The 15,404-nt window shown below is 38.1% G+C and overlaps 2 protein-coding genes across 2 annotated transcripts; both read right to left on the bottom strand.

Annotated features, from left to right (window-relative positions):
* Positions 1-3,508: 3,508 nt before the first annotated feature.
* On the bottom strand, positions 3,509-4,516 carry LOC149200789 (uncharacterized). The gene has a single exon (XM_089401068.1). The coding sequence runs from the start codon at positions 4,514-4,516 to the stop codon at positions 3,509-3,511; it is 1,008 nt and encodes a 335-aa protein (XP_089257194.1).
* A 90-nt stretch (positions 4,517-4,606) lies between these two features.
* Positions 4,607-5,814, bottom strand: LOC149200788 (uncharacterized). The gene is made up of 2 exons (XM_089401067.1): positions 5,023-5,814; positions 4,607-4,762 (listed from the first exon to the last, which is right to left on the bottom strand). Exons 1-2 carry the CDS (start codon positions 5,812-5,814, stop codon positions 4,607-4,609), a joined length of 948 nt encoding a protein of 315 aa, XP_089257193.1.
* Positions 5,815-15,404: the final 9,590 nt, after the last annotated feature.

Here is a 15,404-nt window from a genome sequence, read left to right as displayed (position 1 = left end):
TATTTAACTTGATAATCTTTTCTTGTTACGTATTATTATTATTATTATAATTATTATTATTGATATATATATATATATATATATATATATATATATATATATATATATATATATATATATATATATATATTATTTATTATTATTATTATTATTTATTTATTTATTTATGGTTATTTGTTACGTTCTAATTAATTAATTAACTAATTTATTTTTATTTTTATTTTATTATTTATTTATTTATTTTTATTTATTTTTTATTTATTTATTTTTTTACTTCGTTCCAATTATTTTTATTTTTAAGTTACCTCGTTCCTATATTTTTATTATTTCTAACTAACTTTTATTAACAACCTATTATTATAATCTTTATAGTTATTAATTATTAAATAAATAAATGAATTAGTTTTCTAACTAACCATTAACACCAATTAAAATTATTTTATTTATTAAAAATTGAAGAATAATAATAATAATAATAAATAAATAAATAATAGTAATAATAATATTAATAATTTGACCCTGGTCGCAAGGTCAAAATTAGCCATTGGTCGAATTAGCCGTTGGAGACTCTGCTCATACTATTTAACATGCTAAGCTGGATCTGTTTCTTCAACTTGTCCTGACGATGAACCACACTAGTTGGTTCGAAACGCGTCGACAAATGATATTCTATGTGATTTTCACTGAAGAATCTCTCATAAATAATTTAAAACTGTTAGAAATATATAATAGAATAAGTAAAATTAATAAGTAAATCAATCAAATAATAATAATAATAATAATAAATAAATAAATAATTTCAAATATATTAATTAATAAGAATAAAATTAATTTTAGATTGTTAGATAAAAATATTAGTTAGTAATATAAATATTCGTCAAAAAAATTAGAGAACTCAAGGGTTGGAAATATAAAAATTAATTCAAGGTCTATTTAATGGTAAAAAAAAATAATAAAAAAATTGTATATTAATTATAAAATAGATTAATTTTAAAATTAACTTTATGTAAATTAAGTTTAAATTGATACCAAAAAAATAAAAATAAATAATAATAATAATAATAATTTTACCATATTAAAATTAATTAATAGTTTAAATTAATTAATTAAATTAATTTTTGTAGATAAATTAAGTTTAAATTAATAGTCAAAGAGTTTTCACATATAAATTAAAAATATAAATAAATAAATTACCATATTAAAAATTAATTTGTCGATGAAATAAGGGAGGAAAAGAAAGAAAACGACTAGGAGGAGAGGGCTGGGATCCAGCAACTACTGATCTTCTAACCATCCTCTCTATTGAGGTTGTTCGGTCTTTTTTCAATCTCGAGGGCTTCCCTAAATTTCCGGTGTTGGAATTACGACACTCTAGCAATCACACTAGCCTCCTCGATGCAGACATGATGATTGGTTTTCTCCACATGCTCTGCTAAAGCGGAAGACTTAGTTCTCATATGCTTGAGGTCAGCTGCGTGCTCACTAATCCTTTGATTAATGGAGCGATCAGTCTCACCAATATAGGGGGTCCCACAAGAACAAGGAATAATATAAACCCCTTTCATGTCCTTAGGGTCGATGGGATCCTTTATAGATCTGAGGGATTTACGAATGGTGTTGAGAGGTCTAAAAGTTGCAGGGACATTATGCTTCTTAAGAACCCTCGCAATCTTATCTTAATTTAAATATATTTTCATTAATTAATTTAAACTAGTAATTAATTTTAATATAGTAAAATTATTATTATTATTATTTTATTTATTTATTTATTTATTTTGGTATCAATTTAAACTTAATTTACATAAATTTAATTTTAAAATTAATCTATTTTATAATTAATATACAATTTTTATTTTATTTTATTTTTTTACCATTAAATAGACCTTGAATTAATTTTTATATTTCCAACCCTTGAGTTCTCTAATTTTTTGACGAATATTTATATTACTAACTAATATTTTTATCTAACAATCTAAAATTAATTTTATTCTTATTAATTAATATATTTGAAATTATTTATTTATTTATTTATTATTATTATTATTTGATTGATTTACTTATTAATTTTACTTATTCTATTATATATTTCTAACAATTTTAAATTAATTTAGATTTATTAATATATTAATATATTTGAAATTAATTTATTTTATGATTTACTTATTATATTATATTAATTTATTCTATATTAATAACCGAATTTCCTTAAAAAATAAAAATAAATAAACAAATATATAAATAATATAAATTAATATAATGCCCTTTATCATGGTCAAACTAGCCGTTATAACTAACTAATATTTTTATCCAACAGTTCAAAATTAATTTTATTCTTATTCTTATTAATTAATATATTTGAAATTATTTATTTATTTATTATTATTATTATTATTGATGATTTACTCATTATAATATATTAATTTTACTTATTATAGTATATATTTCTAACAATTTAAAATTAATTTAGATTTATTAATATATTTAAAATTAATTTATTTTATGATTTACTTATTATATTATATTAATTTATTCTATATTATAACTGAATTTTTTTTATATAAATTAATATAATACCCCTTATCATGGTCTAACTAGCCGTTATCAGGTCAAATCGAGCTTTGTCTTTTTAGCCGTTACCTTATCGAGAAATTTAAGTCATTGGATATTCTGCCCGATTTATTTAAAGTGCATAGCCAGATCTGCTCATTCAACTTGTCCTGATGATGAACCACACTAGTTGGTTCGAAACGCGTCGACATAAATTTCTCCATGTGATTTTCGCCGAAGAATTCTTCAAAAATTTGATATGGATCACAGAAGTGTCAATTCAATAACCATTTAAATTAATTTATTTGCATAAACTATTTAGAGTTCTTTTTAAATATTATTTATTTATAATTTATTTATTTAGAAAATGTTTAATTTTTTTATTTTTTTTTATATGAAAAATATTGATGTTTCATTTCAAAATTTATATATTTATAATTTTTAGTAAATTTTTTACATAATAATAATAATAATTTAATTTTAAGATATATAAATATGATATTATATGTAAAACTATTTTAAATTGAGGTTTATGATTAATATGTATTATAGTTTATGATATATATATATATATATATATATATATATATATATATATATATATATATATATATATATATATATATATATATATATATATATATATATATATATATATATATATATAGATATGGTTTTGGAGGTTTTAACTCTGTAAACATTTAAATTAATCTAAAGAAGCTATCAATTACATTTTACATAAGGAGGTACTAAGTAGCAACATTGCATATTACACTTGTTTATTAATTTATTTAATTTAATTGTTGTTGTTGTTGTTTTTCTCATATTTATAATAATTAAAGAATATTAATAATGTTTAGAATTTTTTTTTTTTTTTTTTTTTTTAACTAAAACGGGTGTATCTTTATTTGAATTGGAAGAAATTTGGACTTACGCCAATGCTGCCATCATTACATTGCATCTAATTCTGTTCCATAATGCATGCTGCAGAATCCTCATGGATTACATGGGTGGATAGAACTATCCCTGTTATGAGGATTTGACCTTTCCCAAGTGTACAGCCCTTATTTGCCAACAGATCAGCTTCGCTATTCAAATTTCTAAGTATGTGGAAGCATTTGTAGGATTCAAAATCGAGTAGGACTTCCTTCAATCTGCTCAGAGTTTTGTTAAGGCTTACATTAATGAACAAGTTCTCCAAATTTATCTTTTTAATTATGAGCTCGGAATCTCCGAAAACTTGGATTTCTTTGTCCCCTCTGTCTCTAGCAATTTGGCAGGCTTTAAGAAGGCTTAATATCTCGGCTTGATTGTTAGATTTCTGCACAATGCCCCAGGAGAAGATGTCCCTTTTGACTCCATCCGGGTCATAGATGACCCCACCTGCCCCAGCAGCCCCGGGGTTGCCTTTGGAGGTGCCATCAAAGAAGATCGTGGATATTTTTTGTTTTTTCCACCATTCTTGAAAGTTCTCTTCAGTTTCTCTTATTCTCCAGATTGGATTCATTGATTGAGGGGCATAAAACAACCTCCGGGGGTAGGGGGAGAGAGAATTCAGCCACCTTTCTTCTTCGGGAAGCAGCGATGGGTCTGCAGAAAAGTACTGCTGTTGGGCAGCTTCCAGGAGGAGGGATTTCGCTTTTGCAGCTACAGCTAGAGGAGTTTGTTCTTTTCCATTGAAGATCAGGTTGTTCCGGGCCAGCCAAGTCTGCCAGCAAGTGAATTTGGGGATGGAAATCCAGATTTTTCTCCAAAAAGATTTGTTGGGGATTTTGTGGGGGTAGCAATGATTCCAGGCGTCGAAGAGATCAGCTACAGAGTTGTACGAGGGAACAGTGATTTGGAACTCATAACGGATAAGACACCACACCTCTTTGACAAACTTGCAGTCCATGAAGAGGTGCTTAGCTGTTTCTTCACTATTTCTGCACAGCTTGCATCTGTGAGGCCTAGTAATGCCTCTTTTCATCAGACTGTCACCGGTTAGCAATTTATTATGAGCCAGCGTCCAAAAAAAGAAGTTGACTTTTGGTAGAGTGAGGGGCTCCCATACTTTCTTCTAGAATTCCAGGTTTCTGCTGCTGTTCTTTGTGGGTTGGAGAGCGTTGAAGGCTGCCGCTGATGTATAAGTCCCAGAGCGCCCCCAACCCCATCTCTCCTTCGACCATCTGCTCACTGGAGCTGCTTCCTCCAGCAACTCATCGAGCACAATCATCTGATGGTTTAGGCGGCCTGGGATGCCATGGAAATCCCAACCGATTTATGCGCCACAACTGTCCCACTTGGAAAGATCATAAACACTGTTGATTCCAGCGCGCTCCAACCATTGTCTTATTTCGTCGATTTCCTCGTTTTCTGAAAGAGGGGCGCTGTCCATAATACGATCATGCCACAGTTTTGTATGTTTACCGTTGCGGGCATTTTATAAACTCTGTCTTTGAATAAATTCAAACTTTTATTACAGAGTTTCCATACCTGGGAGGCGTTAATTGTTTGGGAAGCCTGTAGATTTCGAAGCAATACCTTATGGGCATACTTTGCTTTCAAAGTTTCGCTGACAGGGTTCTTTGGATTCTCATATAAATTCCAGAGTATTTTTCCCCCCAACGCCAGATTAACCATGGCTGGATCCCTGATTTGCAGACCTCCTTCTGCAAAAGGGCGTTTCACCTGTTCCCATTTCACAAGATGCATTTTATGGGTGTTCCCTTTCCCACCTTGCCAGAGGAAGTCACGAATCAGTTTGGAGATGTGGTCTGTCACCTGCTTTGGTGCTAGTAGGAAGGCAGCTTGGTAAATTGGTAATGCTGAGAGAACAGACTTGATCAAGATGACCTTACCACCGGAAGTGAGCCAATACCCTCCCCAGCTTGTGATCTTTGTCTTGATTTTGCTGATGACTTCAGACCACAGAGCTCTCTTATTGCAGCCATTAATGATAGGGAGTCCAAGGTATTTTATCGTCTCCCATTGGGCTTGGCTATTGAAACCTAGGAGAGCAGAGATGTTTGTGAGCTCCTGTTGATCGATATTCCATCCATAGACTTCACTTTTCCTTTCATTTATGGAGGCTCCCGTGGCCCTGCAGTAACTTTTTAGGACTTCATCAAAAGCTTTGGCAATTCTAGGAGAAGCTCCTCCGAGTAGGAGAGAGTCGTCTGCAAAAAGAGCATGATTCTGGGCAGGAGAGTGAATGGAAGGTTTAAGGCCTGGAAGAGTGCCTGCCGCTTTTTCTGCTGAGAGTTTTCTGCTGAGAGTGTCCGCCATCAAAATGTAAAGGAAGGGAGAGAGGGGGCATCCCTGCCTAAGACCTCTCTGGGCATGGAAAAAGGAGGTGGGGCGGCCAGGGTTTCCTGGTTTGTTGTAGCTATCGTTTTCTGACTGTTTTCTTTGCCATTTGGATTTTTGCCTTGGGTGTGATTGGAACTGCTTGGAGCCTCTTTCAGGGGGCCTTTCCCAGTGCCCTTCCTATTGGGTTTTTGGGCTAGAGTACACTGCTCTCCTTTTTGGTTCTCTGGAAGATCTTCTGCCTTTTTCTTGCAGTGTTTGGCAAAATGCCCGTAGCCATGGCAGTGTCTGCATTTGAATGGGATCTGTTCGTAGTCCAGCTCTTGGACATGGGTCCATCCTGCGACTGTGAGATTGATGGCTTCCGGTAAGCCCTCCTCTAGGTCTACTTCGACGCAAATGCGGGCACAGGAGTATTGATCTTTCCTTGGGGCTTGATCGATATAATTGCCTAAGGCGTTGCCTATGATCTGGAGGGACTTAGGATTCCAGCAATGAAGAGGAAGATGGGGGAGGCGTACCCAGACCGGAACGGCCGTAGGAACGTCCTGAGCTGGATCAAAATCAGGCGACCATTTATTGAGGTATAGACCTTGCGGCCCCATGAAGTAAGGGCCATTCCTGAAAATCAAGCTTCTGTCCTCTGCACTTTCGAAGACAAAGACGAAGAAACCTTTGCCAACGAAATAGCTTTTAACTCCCTCTTTGATAAGCGGCTTCCAGTTCCTTTGAGTCCACTCCTCCACCGATTTGGGAGAGGGCCAGAGGCCCGTGAACTGGCCAATGAGGCCGCGCTCAGCAGCTTTACAGGTTTCTTCCTCGGGGAGGGCGACAGAGGGGATGGTGTCCATCTTCTTCACAAATTTCTGCTGGCTCACAGAGGGAGGGCGCTTATTGCATTGTGCAATCATTTCTTTGAAGGCAGAAACCTCCGGGGGGGGGAGGCAGATCCGAGCCCCCAGAGGGCTCCATGGCTGCGCGCAGCAGCAGCAGAACAGAGACAAGACGCGGCGGCCCAAGGGGCGCGAGATAGCTCGGAAGCCCTAGCTCGGTTACTCGCAAAGTTCTTCACGGGCAGAGCTCTAATGTTTAGAATATTATATCTATGGACATGTTTATCAATAAAATATTTTTTAATATAATAATAATTTCCTATATATATCCATTGACATTTTTGCCATAATTTGTTTTAATTATTTTGAAATATTAATATATTCTTTTAGTATGAGAATTTTGAAATGGTGTATCAAAAGTTGAGTTTGTCATTTTTATAAATATGCATGATTTATTAGAGAGTCTCAATTAATTTATTATCTTCTTAAGATTTGATAAACTACATTGGTCTTAGTGGACGTTAATCATTATCATCATCATCATCATCAACATCTATTAAAGATATTCCATTATAACAATTTGTCACAACAATAATTATAATTTTAGTATAACTATGCTGTTGTTGAGATCTTCTGGAATACGATGTTGCAACACTATGTGTCTACGTTTCAAGCAAACACTTCACTCATCTTTAGCGATAGAAAGCTATATTACTGATACAATGAGTGCTAGGCCAAGAATAAATACATCAAGAATGTGAGCGTTAAGGGATGTAAGGATATTTGATGAACGTTATTGAAAACTAAAAAAATAATTAAAACTATAAAGGAAGAGGTCAACTAAGATTAGTAATAATAATATTATATAATTAAATCAAATCCTTAGTTTAGGAATAAATTAAATTAATGTAAATTTAAAAGATTAGTCAAAACGACAAAAAAAGGGAGGTAAATGAATTGAATACAATATAATCAATAATATGAGTGGTTAATATTAATTAAAATAATAAGGTTAATAAGAAATTTTGGTCAAAGTAACGATAAGTTACAAATATTAATTAGAGAAAGCCAAATTAACAAATTAATAAATAAAGAATTACATTAAAATATCAGATATGAAAAAGATGATGGTAAAAGTAAAAGGTAAAGAATTAGGTCAAAATGAAAAATCAATGATAAAGATAAGGTTAACAAGGAGATATTATAACTAGCAATAACCCTAAAAGGTGCAAAGAGAGGCTCATAGGATTTTTAAATTGTGATAATTTCAAAGACATTTACATTTGAATTCAACTTCCAATATTATCAACATTTCAAGGGAGAATATATCACTATTTAATAAGAAATAAAAAGTGGAATCTCAACCCATTAATTGATTATATCAAATTAAGAAAAAGTTAAGACATCTTTTTAGGTGATCTTTTTCAAGTTTCAATGTGAAGTTAGAAATATTTCTGGTTGTGGCCCAAACTGTAATAAACCCATATATACGGTTATATAACTTCAATAAACCCATACATATGGTTATATAACTTCTTAAGAAGTGTTGGTTAGATCTTTATAAATATCCTTATATGTAGTTATGTAATTTCTCATAAATTATTGGGGAGATCATTTTTAAGAGAGGTGGATTAGAAGAGTATCTCATTTATCAAGAAAGAAATTTGCAACTTTGAATCAATTGTCTCCAAAAATGAAAGGAAAGTGAAAGGGATTCCTGTTCGGCCTGCACTGTGACCTCAATTAGAGTCTCCACAGATGGAGACATGTCCTCCTACATGGCCATCACATGTCCAATAGCTCTGACACAAATATACTACCAAACCCTCAGTGCATTTTCCAATGTTGTTATTAGTCAATAATGGGGGGTTAGTTTCGAACTTGTGACTTCATCATGGCCCGCTCCTCATTTCGTAGTGTTGTTAGTAGTCATTAATAGGGGGTTAGTGTAGAACTTGTGAATTCATCGTGGCGCACTCTAAGTTTGGCTAGTGTAGAAAAAATAGATATTGAAACAGAATGGATTTACCATTTGAGCTAGTAAATCCTGAACAGGAAGTATGTACGAGCATTTGTCTGACAAATATGATTTACCATTTGAGCTAGTAAATCCTTTATTAATGATGCCATAACCCTTCCATATCATGTCATCTACCGTGCACAGGGAGCTCATACGAAAAGTTGCTTTTGAGAAAATTGTGGCAAAAAGGTGTGTGATAGTCCACATTCTACCTACCATGCATAGGAAGCTCACACTCGAAAAGTTGCTTTTGGGAAAGTTGCCTACCCTACACAGGAAGCTCACACTCGAAAAGTTGCTATTGGGAAAGTTGTGGCGAATAGGTGTGTGATAGTCCGCATTCTACCTACCGTGCACAGGAAGCTCACACTCGAAAAGTTGCTTTTGGGAAAGTTGCCTACCCCGCACAAGAAGCTCACACTCGAAAAGTTGCTTTTGGGAAAGTTGTGGCGAAAAGGAGTGTGATAGTCCGCATTCTACCTACAGTGCACAGGAAGCTCACTGTCACGCCCCTACACCTGCGGTGATCTTCCAACCGCTTGTAGCGAGGTGCGGCACCACCGAATGTTTTCTTTTAACAATACTAGCACTCGTGGACTACGCCTACTTCAACATGAACACACTTAGTTTATGTTTTTACGACCGAATAAAGCATTATCCTTTATACTTTAGTGAAGACCATTCTCAATTATTAACCATGTACAATAAACTGAGAACATCAACAATAATCAAGTACAAAGGGAGGGGCAACTCCCGAACAGTCTGCCCAACAATATATTAAGAATATCAGATTTTACAATGTACAAGTGTGCCTTGCCAAACCAAGACTACACTTAACCAATTTTACAATATAAGCAACCTGCTTTACAACCGTGTGCACCCTTGCGCAAGGAGAAGAAGTGCTCACCCGAGCCTCTCAACCTTCCTACCAAGTCCTGCGCACATATCTCGAACCCCGGCACGCTTGTCACACTCCAACCGGCATAAAACCCAAAACTGCACCTTAGAAGGCCTACGCATGAGATATGCGTAGCCTCTTTTACCCCTGCGCAGCTTTACTCCTCTTATGCGTATGAGAGAATGTGATGAACGTGTGATTCAATGGTTTACAAATGAGCTTCATGCTCTTTACTTATACCATTCCATGCGTGTCTTTAAGGGGGGGGGTGCGCAGCCCCATGGCCGACCCCCACAAGCCTATTAACAAGCCCATGCAACTCCATTTACACGTCGGCTTCCATATATTTTGTATTGCATATAAATGTGCTTTCTTCAACACTTAGTCGTATTAAGTGTCCTTCGTTTACTTCGCGCCCGCCTTGCGCCCATCGTTCACTCATCGCCCATCGCGCGCTCGTCGTTTACCTTGCGCTCGCCTTGCGTCCGTCGTTCACCCATCGCTCGGAGGCCTTACATTCTCCTCCACCTAAAATCGTTGTCGTCCTCGACAACATATCATCCTGGTAGCTCTCTACCAAGATCATCATTCATTCACGATGTCGACCTTTCTACACAAGGCAAACATCCTTGCAACATATGTAGAGACTCTTTCTCCACTATGTCCCGGCCTAGTGACCGCTGCCACCAAGCTCACCATACCAAAGTATGTATCTCCATAATCCATGCTCAGGTCCATGGAAACTCCATCCATCTCATCTGCAACATGTTGCCCATATGTGTGTCTCCTCCAAGTGAAGGGAACATCTCCTCAAACCGACTCTTGATGTGCCCCATTCAGGTCCATGAAGCTCTCTTCATCATCTGCAATGTGCCATCCTCAAGTCTTCATAGAAACAAGTATGCACTTGTCTCATCTATCCATGTGCTGCCCATGATCCTTGATCAAATCAGCTCCCATGTATAGAAAGTCGTTGAGTCTCGGCTCAACCCATGCTCAAGTGTATCACCAAAGCATCATCATCATCATTGTAACTTCATCACTTCAAAGTGCCCCTTATCGATCCTCTACATCAAGTCACTCTTCCAAGCCATGCCCATACATGCACTTTGAAAGTATGCATCCCATACTGCATCAAAGTCACCTGACCTCAGCTCCTCAATGTGTTAGATCTTTAAGTCCACCATGCATGAAGTCCCTAAGTCACAACAATCCCATGTCCTCATGAGCTCCATAACCCATCCCCATGTAGTAGGAATGCTCCATAGCTGCTCACAAGTCCATCCAAGTCTTCAATCTTATCAACTCTCGATGTGCCCCATTCAGGTCCATGAAGTCCTCTTCATCATCTGCAATGTGCCATCCTCAAGTCTCCAATCTTATCAACTCTTGATGTGCCCCATTCAGGTCCATGAAGTTCTCTTCATCATCTGCAATGTGCCATCCTCAAGTCTCCAATCTTATCAACTCTTGATGTGCCCCATTCAGGTCCATGAAGTCCTCTTCATCATCTGCAATGTGCCATCCTCAAGTCCCCATGTCACACTAGCAAGTCCTCCTGCATAACATTCCTGCCCTAGCACTCCTCTTTGGATGTCCCTTGACATCTCTACAAGTGCTTCCACACAATGTCCTTGCATAGGTCTGCCATGCTCCATATCTTCAAGTCTCCAACCTGATGTCCATGACTAAGTTGCCCATGTAGTCCAACCAAGTAGACACATCACAACATCTGGCCATCCCATCCGAGTCTTCAACTTTTGGTTTAGTGAACTCGGTCACCCAACCATCTCATCATCATGTCATGAGTCCCTTCATCATAGCTCCTCCACCAAAGTGTCCATCAAGACTTACTCTTGGTCTCGGCCATGACAAGTCCACCCAAAACATCACAAGTGTGTGCCCTCCTCAACCTGTCCATGAGTCATGCCGGGCACTTAGCCAATTCATGTGGCTAAAGCATGACTCATTCTTCCACAACGATCATCAAGTTCCACCCTTGTCCCGGGTCCTTGCACCTTTCATCATAAGGTCACAAGTAACCCCAACAAGCTTTCCAACAACTGACAATCCTTGCTCTTCCATACAAGGTTCCATCATAGTCATCCATGGTGAGATGTCCTCTTGCCTTGGCAAACTGGCTTTGCCCTTCCCTGCACATTGTCCATCTTCCAAATCCCCAAATGAAACACAAGTATTAATACTTACTTCATCATCATGAGGCTCCTCCATGTGAGTGACCTCATCCATCCATGTTGATAAACTGCACGATCCTGGTTCAACTTGATCAGCCTCAAGTTCATCCTCCATCGTAGTCATGCCTGCAACATCTTCATCACAGAAAGGGACAACAATAGCCTTGTTGCCCTTCAAGAATTCTTGTCCAAGTATCACATCGAAGTCACTCATCTCCATCACTATGAAGTCCAACTGACTCTTCCATTCTTTCATCTGTACAGGTACATCGTGTACCAAACCTGCCACCTTAGCTCTAGAATTTACTGCCTTGACCTCCATATTAGATGTCAGCCCAGCCTCTTTTGCTAATCGTGTTGTCATTAAGTTATGTGTAGCACCTGTGTCTACCAGAGCTTGAATGGTCTTGCCATGAACCATCAAGTCTACGAAACCCAGACTATTCATCCATGATTTCTCCATAACCTTATCTGCATCGGCTTCACCTGTCATCAATTTCCAAGTGTCCTCACACTTGCTCCACCAGCTTCTGACCGAGCTCTGATACCAACTGTCACGCCCTTACACCTGCGGTGATCTTCCAACCGCTTGTAGCGAGGTGCGGCACCAACGAATGTTTTCTTTTAACAATACTAGCACCCGTGGACTACGCCTACTTCAACATGAACATACTTAGTTTGTGTTTTTACGACCGAATAAAGCATTATCCTTTATACTTTAGTGAAGACCATTCTCAATTATTAACCATGTACAATAAACCGTAAACATCAACAATAATCAAGTACAAAGAGAGGGGCAACTCCCGAACAGTCTGCCCAACAATATATTAAGAATATCAGATTTTACAATGTACAAGTGTGCCTTGCCAAACCAAGTCTACACTTAACCAATTTTACAATATAAGCAACCTGCTTTACAACCGTGTGCACCCTTGCGCAAGGAGAAGAAGTGCTCACCCGAGCCTCTCAACCTTCCTACCAAGTCCTGCACACATATCTCGAACCCCGACACACTTGTCACACTCCAACCGGCATAAAACCCAAAACTGCACCTTAGAAGGCCTACGCATGAGATATGCGTAGCCTCTTTTACCCCTGCGCAGCTTTACTCTTCTTATGCGTATGAGAGAATGCCATGAACGTGTGATTCAATGGTTTATAAATGAGCTTCATGCTCTTTACTTATACCATTCCATGCGTGTCTTTAAGGGGGGGGTGCGCAGTCCCATGGCCGACCCCCACAAGCCTATTAACAAGCCCATGCAACTCCATTTACACGTCGGCTTCCATATATTTTGTATTGCATATAAATGTGCTCTCTTCAACATTTAGTCATATTAAGTGTCCTTCGTTTACTTCGCGTCCGCCTTGCGCCCATCGTTCACTCATCGCCCATCGCGCGCTCGTCGTTTACCTTGCGCTCGCCTTGCGTCCGTCGTTCACCCATCGCTCGGAGGCCTTACACTCACACTCGAAAAGTTGCTTTTGGGAAAGTTGCCTACCCAGAAGCTCACACTCGAAAAGTTGCTTTTGGGAAGTTGTGGCGAAAAGGAGTGTGATAGTCCGCATTCTACCGTGCACAGGAAGCTCACACTCGAAAAGTTGTTTTTAGGAAAGTTGTGGCGAAAAGGTGTGTGATGGTCCGCAGGAAGTGGGTAGTGGGCACCAATAGAAAACGACCAAATCGTTGAGACTTTGACGTCTAAGGACCAATAAACATATTTTATGTTGGCGAGTGTTTCTTGGGTTTCTTGGCGGCTTGAAAATTACAGAAAGCAACCTTATACACTAGGGATTCAATCGTTTAAATAACTAGGTATTGATACACAGACAGAGTAGCAAAGGTGCAGCTGGTAACTTCATTGGAGTTGCTAGATCATTCAGTCGAAAATATAGAGGTTGAGCTCACATTCCCCAATATCTGTAAAACATTTTGGTTATTGCTTCTCTGTTATTCTATATCCAATGGCAGATATGATGAACTTGACAACAGTTAAATGTGCTTTCTTCAACACTTAGTCGTATTAAGTGTCCTTCGTTTACTTCGCGTCCGCCTTGCGCCCATCGTTCACTCATCACCCATCGCGTGCTCGTCGTTTACCTTGCGCTCGCCTTGCGTCCGTCGTTCACCCATCGCTCGGAGGTCTTACATTCTCCTCCACCTAAAATCGTTGTCGTCCTCGACAACATATCATCCTGGTAGCTCTCTACCAAGATCATCATTCATTCACGATGTCGACCTTTCTACACAAGGCAAACATCCTTGCAACATATGTAGAGACTCTTTCTCCACTATGTCCCGGCCTAGTGACCGCTGCCACCAAGCTCACCATACCAAAGTATGTATCTCCATAATCCATGCTCAGGTCCATGGAAACTCCATCCATCTCATCTGCAACATGTTGCCCATATGTGTGTCTCCTCCAAGTGAAGGGAACATCTCCTCAAACCGACTCTTGATGTGCCCCATTCAGGTCCATGAAGCTCTCTTCATCATCTGCAATGTGCCATCCTCAAGTCTTCATAGAAACAAGTATGCACTTGTCTCATCTATCCATGTGCTGCCCATGATCCTTGATCAAATCAGCGCCCATGTATAGAAAGTCGTTGAGTCTCGGCTCAACCCATGCTCAAGTATATCACCAAAGCATCATCATCATCATTGTAACTTCATCACTTCAAAGTGCCCCTTATCGATCCTCTACATCAAGTCACTCTTCCAAGCCATGCCCATACATGCACTTTGAAAGTATGCATCCCATACTGCATCAAAGTCACCTGACCTCAGCTCCTCAATGTGTTAGATCTTTAAGTCCACCATGCATGAAGTCCCTAAGTCACAACAATCCCATGTCCTCATGAGCTCCATAACCCATCCCCATGTAGTAGGAATGCTCCATAGCTGCTCACAAGTCCATCCAAGTCTTCAATCTTATCAACTCTCGATGTGCCCCATTCAGGTCCATGAAGTCCTCTTCATCATCTGCAATGTGCCATCCTCAAGTCTCCAATCTTATCAACTCTTGATGTGCTCCATTCAGGTCCATGAAGTTCTCTTCATCATCTGCAATGTGCCATCCTCAAGTCTCCAATCTTATCAACTCTTGATGTGCCCCATTCAGGTCCATGAAGTCCTCTTCATCATCTGCAATGTGCCATCCTCAAGTCCCCATGTCACACTAGCAAGTCCTCCTGCATAACATTCCTTCCCTAGCACTCCTCTTTGGATGTCCCTTGACATCTCTACAAGTGCTTCCACACAATGTCCTTGCATAGGTCTGCCATGCTCCATATCTTCAAGTCTCCAACCTGATGTCCATGACTAAGTTGCCCATGTAGTCCAACCAAGTAGACACATCACAACATCTGGCCATCCCATCCAAGTCTTCAACTTTTGGTTTAGTGAACTCGGTCACCCAACCATCTCATCATCATGTCATGAGTCCCTTCATCATAGCTCCTCCACCAAAGTATCCATCAAGACTTACTCTTGGTCTCGGCCATGACAAGTCCACCCAAAACATCACAAGTGTGTGCCCTCCTCAACCTGTCCATGAGTCATGCCGGGCACTTAGCCAATTCATGTGGCTAAAGCATGACTCATTCTTCCACAACGATCATCA

This window comes from Pinus tabuliformis, chromosome 2_1, assembly GCF_031772625.1.
Source record: "Pinus tabuliformis cultivar Carrire ecotype Pingquan chromosome 2_1, CPIR1, whole genome shotgun sequence".
Taxonomy (NCBI): Eukaryota; Viridiplantae; Streptophyta; class Pinopsida; order Pinales; family Pinaceae; genus Pinus; species Pinus tabuliformis.
Note: the sequence above shows the minus strand (reverse complement) of the source record. Positions and strands in the feature narration are given on the sequence as shown.

Excerpts from the sequence above, each read along its gene's own strand:
- LOC149200788 (XM_089401067.1), bottom strand. The coding sequence starts at position 5,814 with ATGGCGGACACTCTCAGCAGAAAACTCTCAGCAGAAAAAGCGGCAGGC. Across the intron at positions 4,763-5,022 it reads AAACAATTAACGCCTCCCAG|ATGATTGTGCTCGATGAGTT; the intron begins GTATGGAAACTC and ends CTAAACCATCAG.
- LOC149200789 (XM_089401068.1), bottom strand. The coding sequence starts at position 4,516 with ATGAAAAGAGGCATTACTAGGCCTCACAGATGCAAGCTGTGCAGAAAT.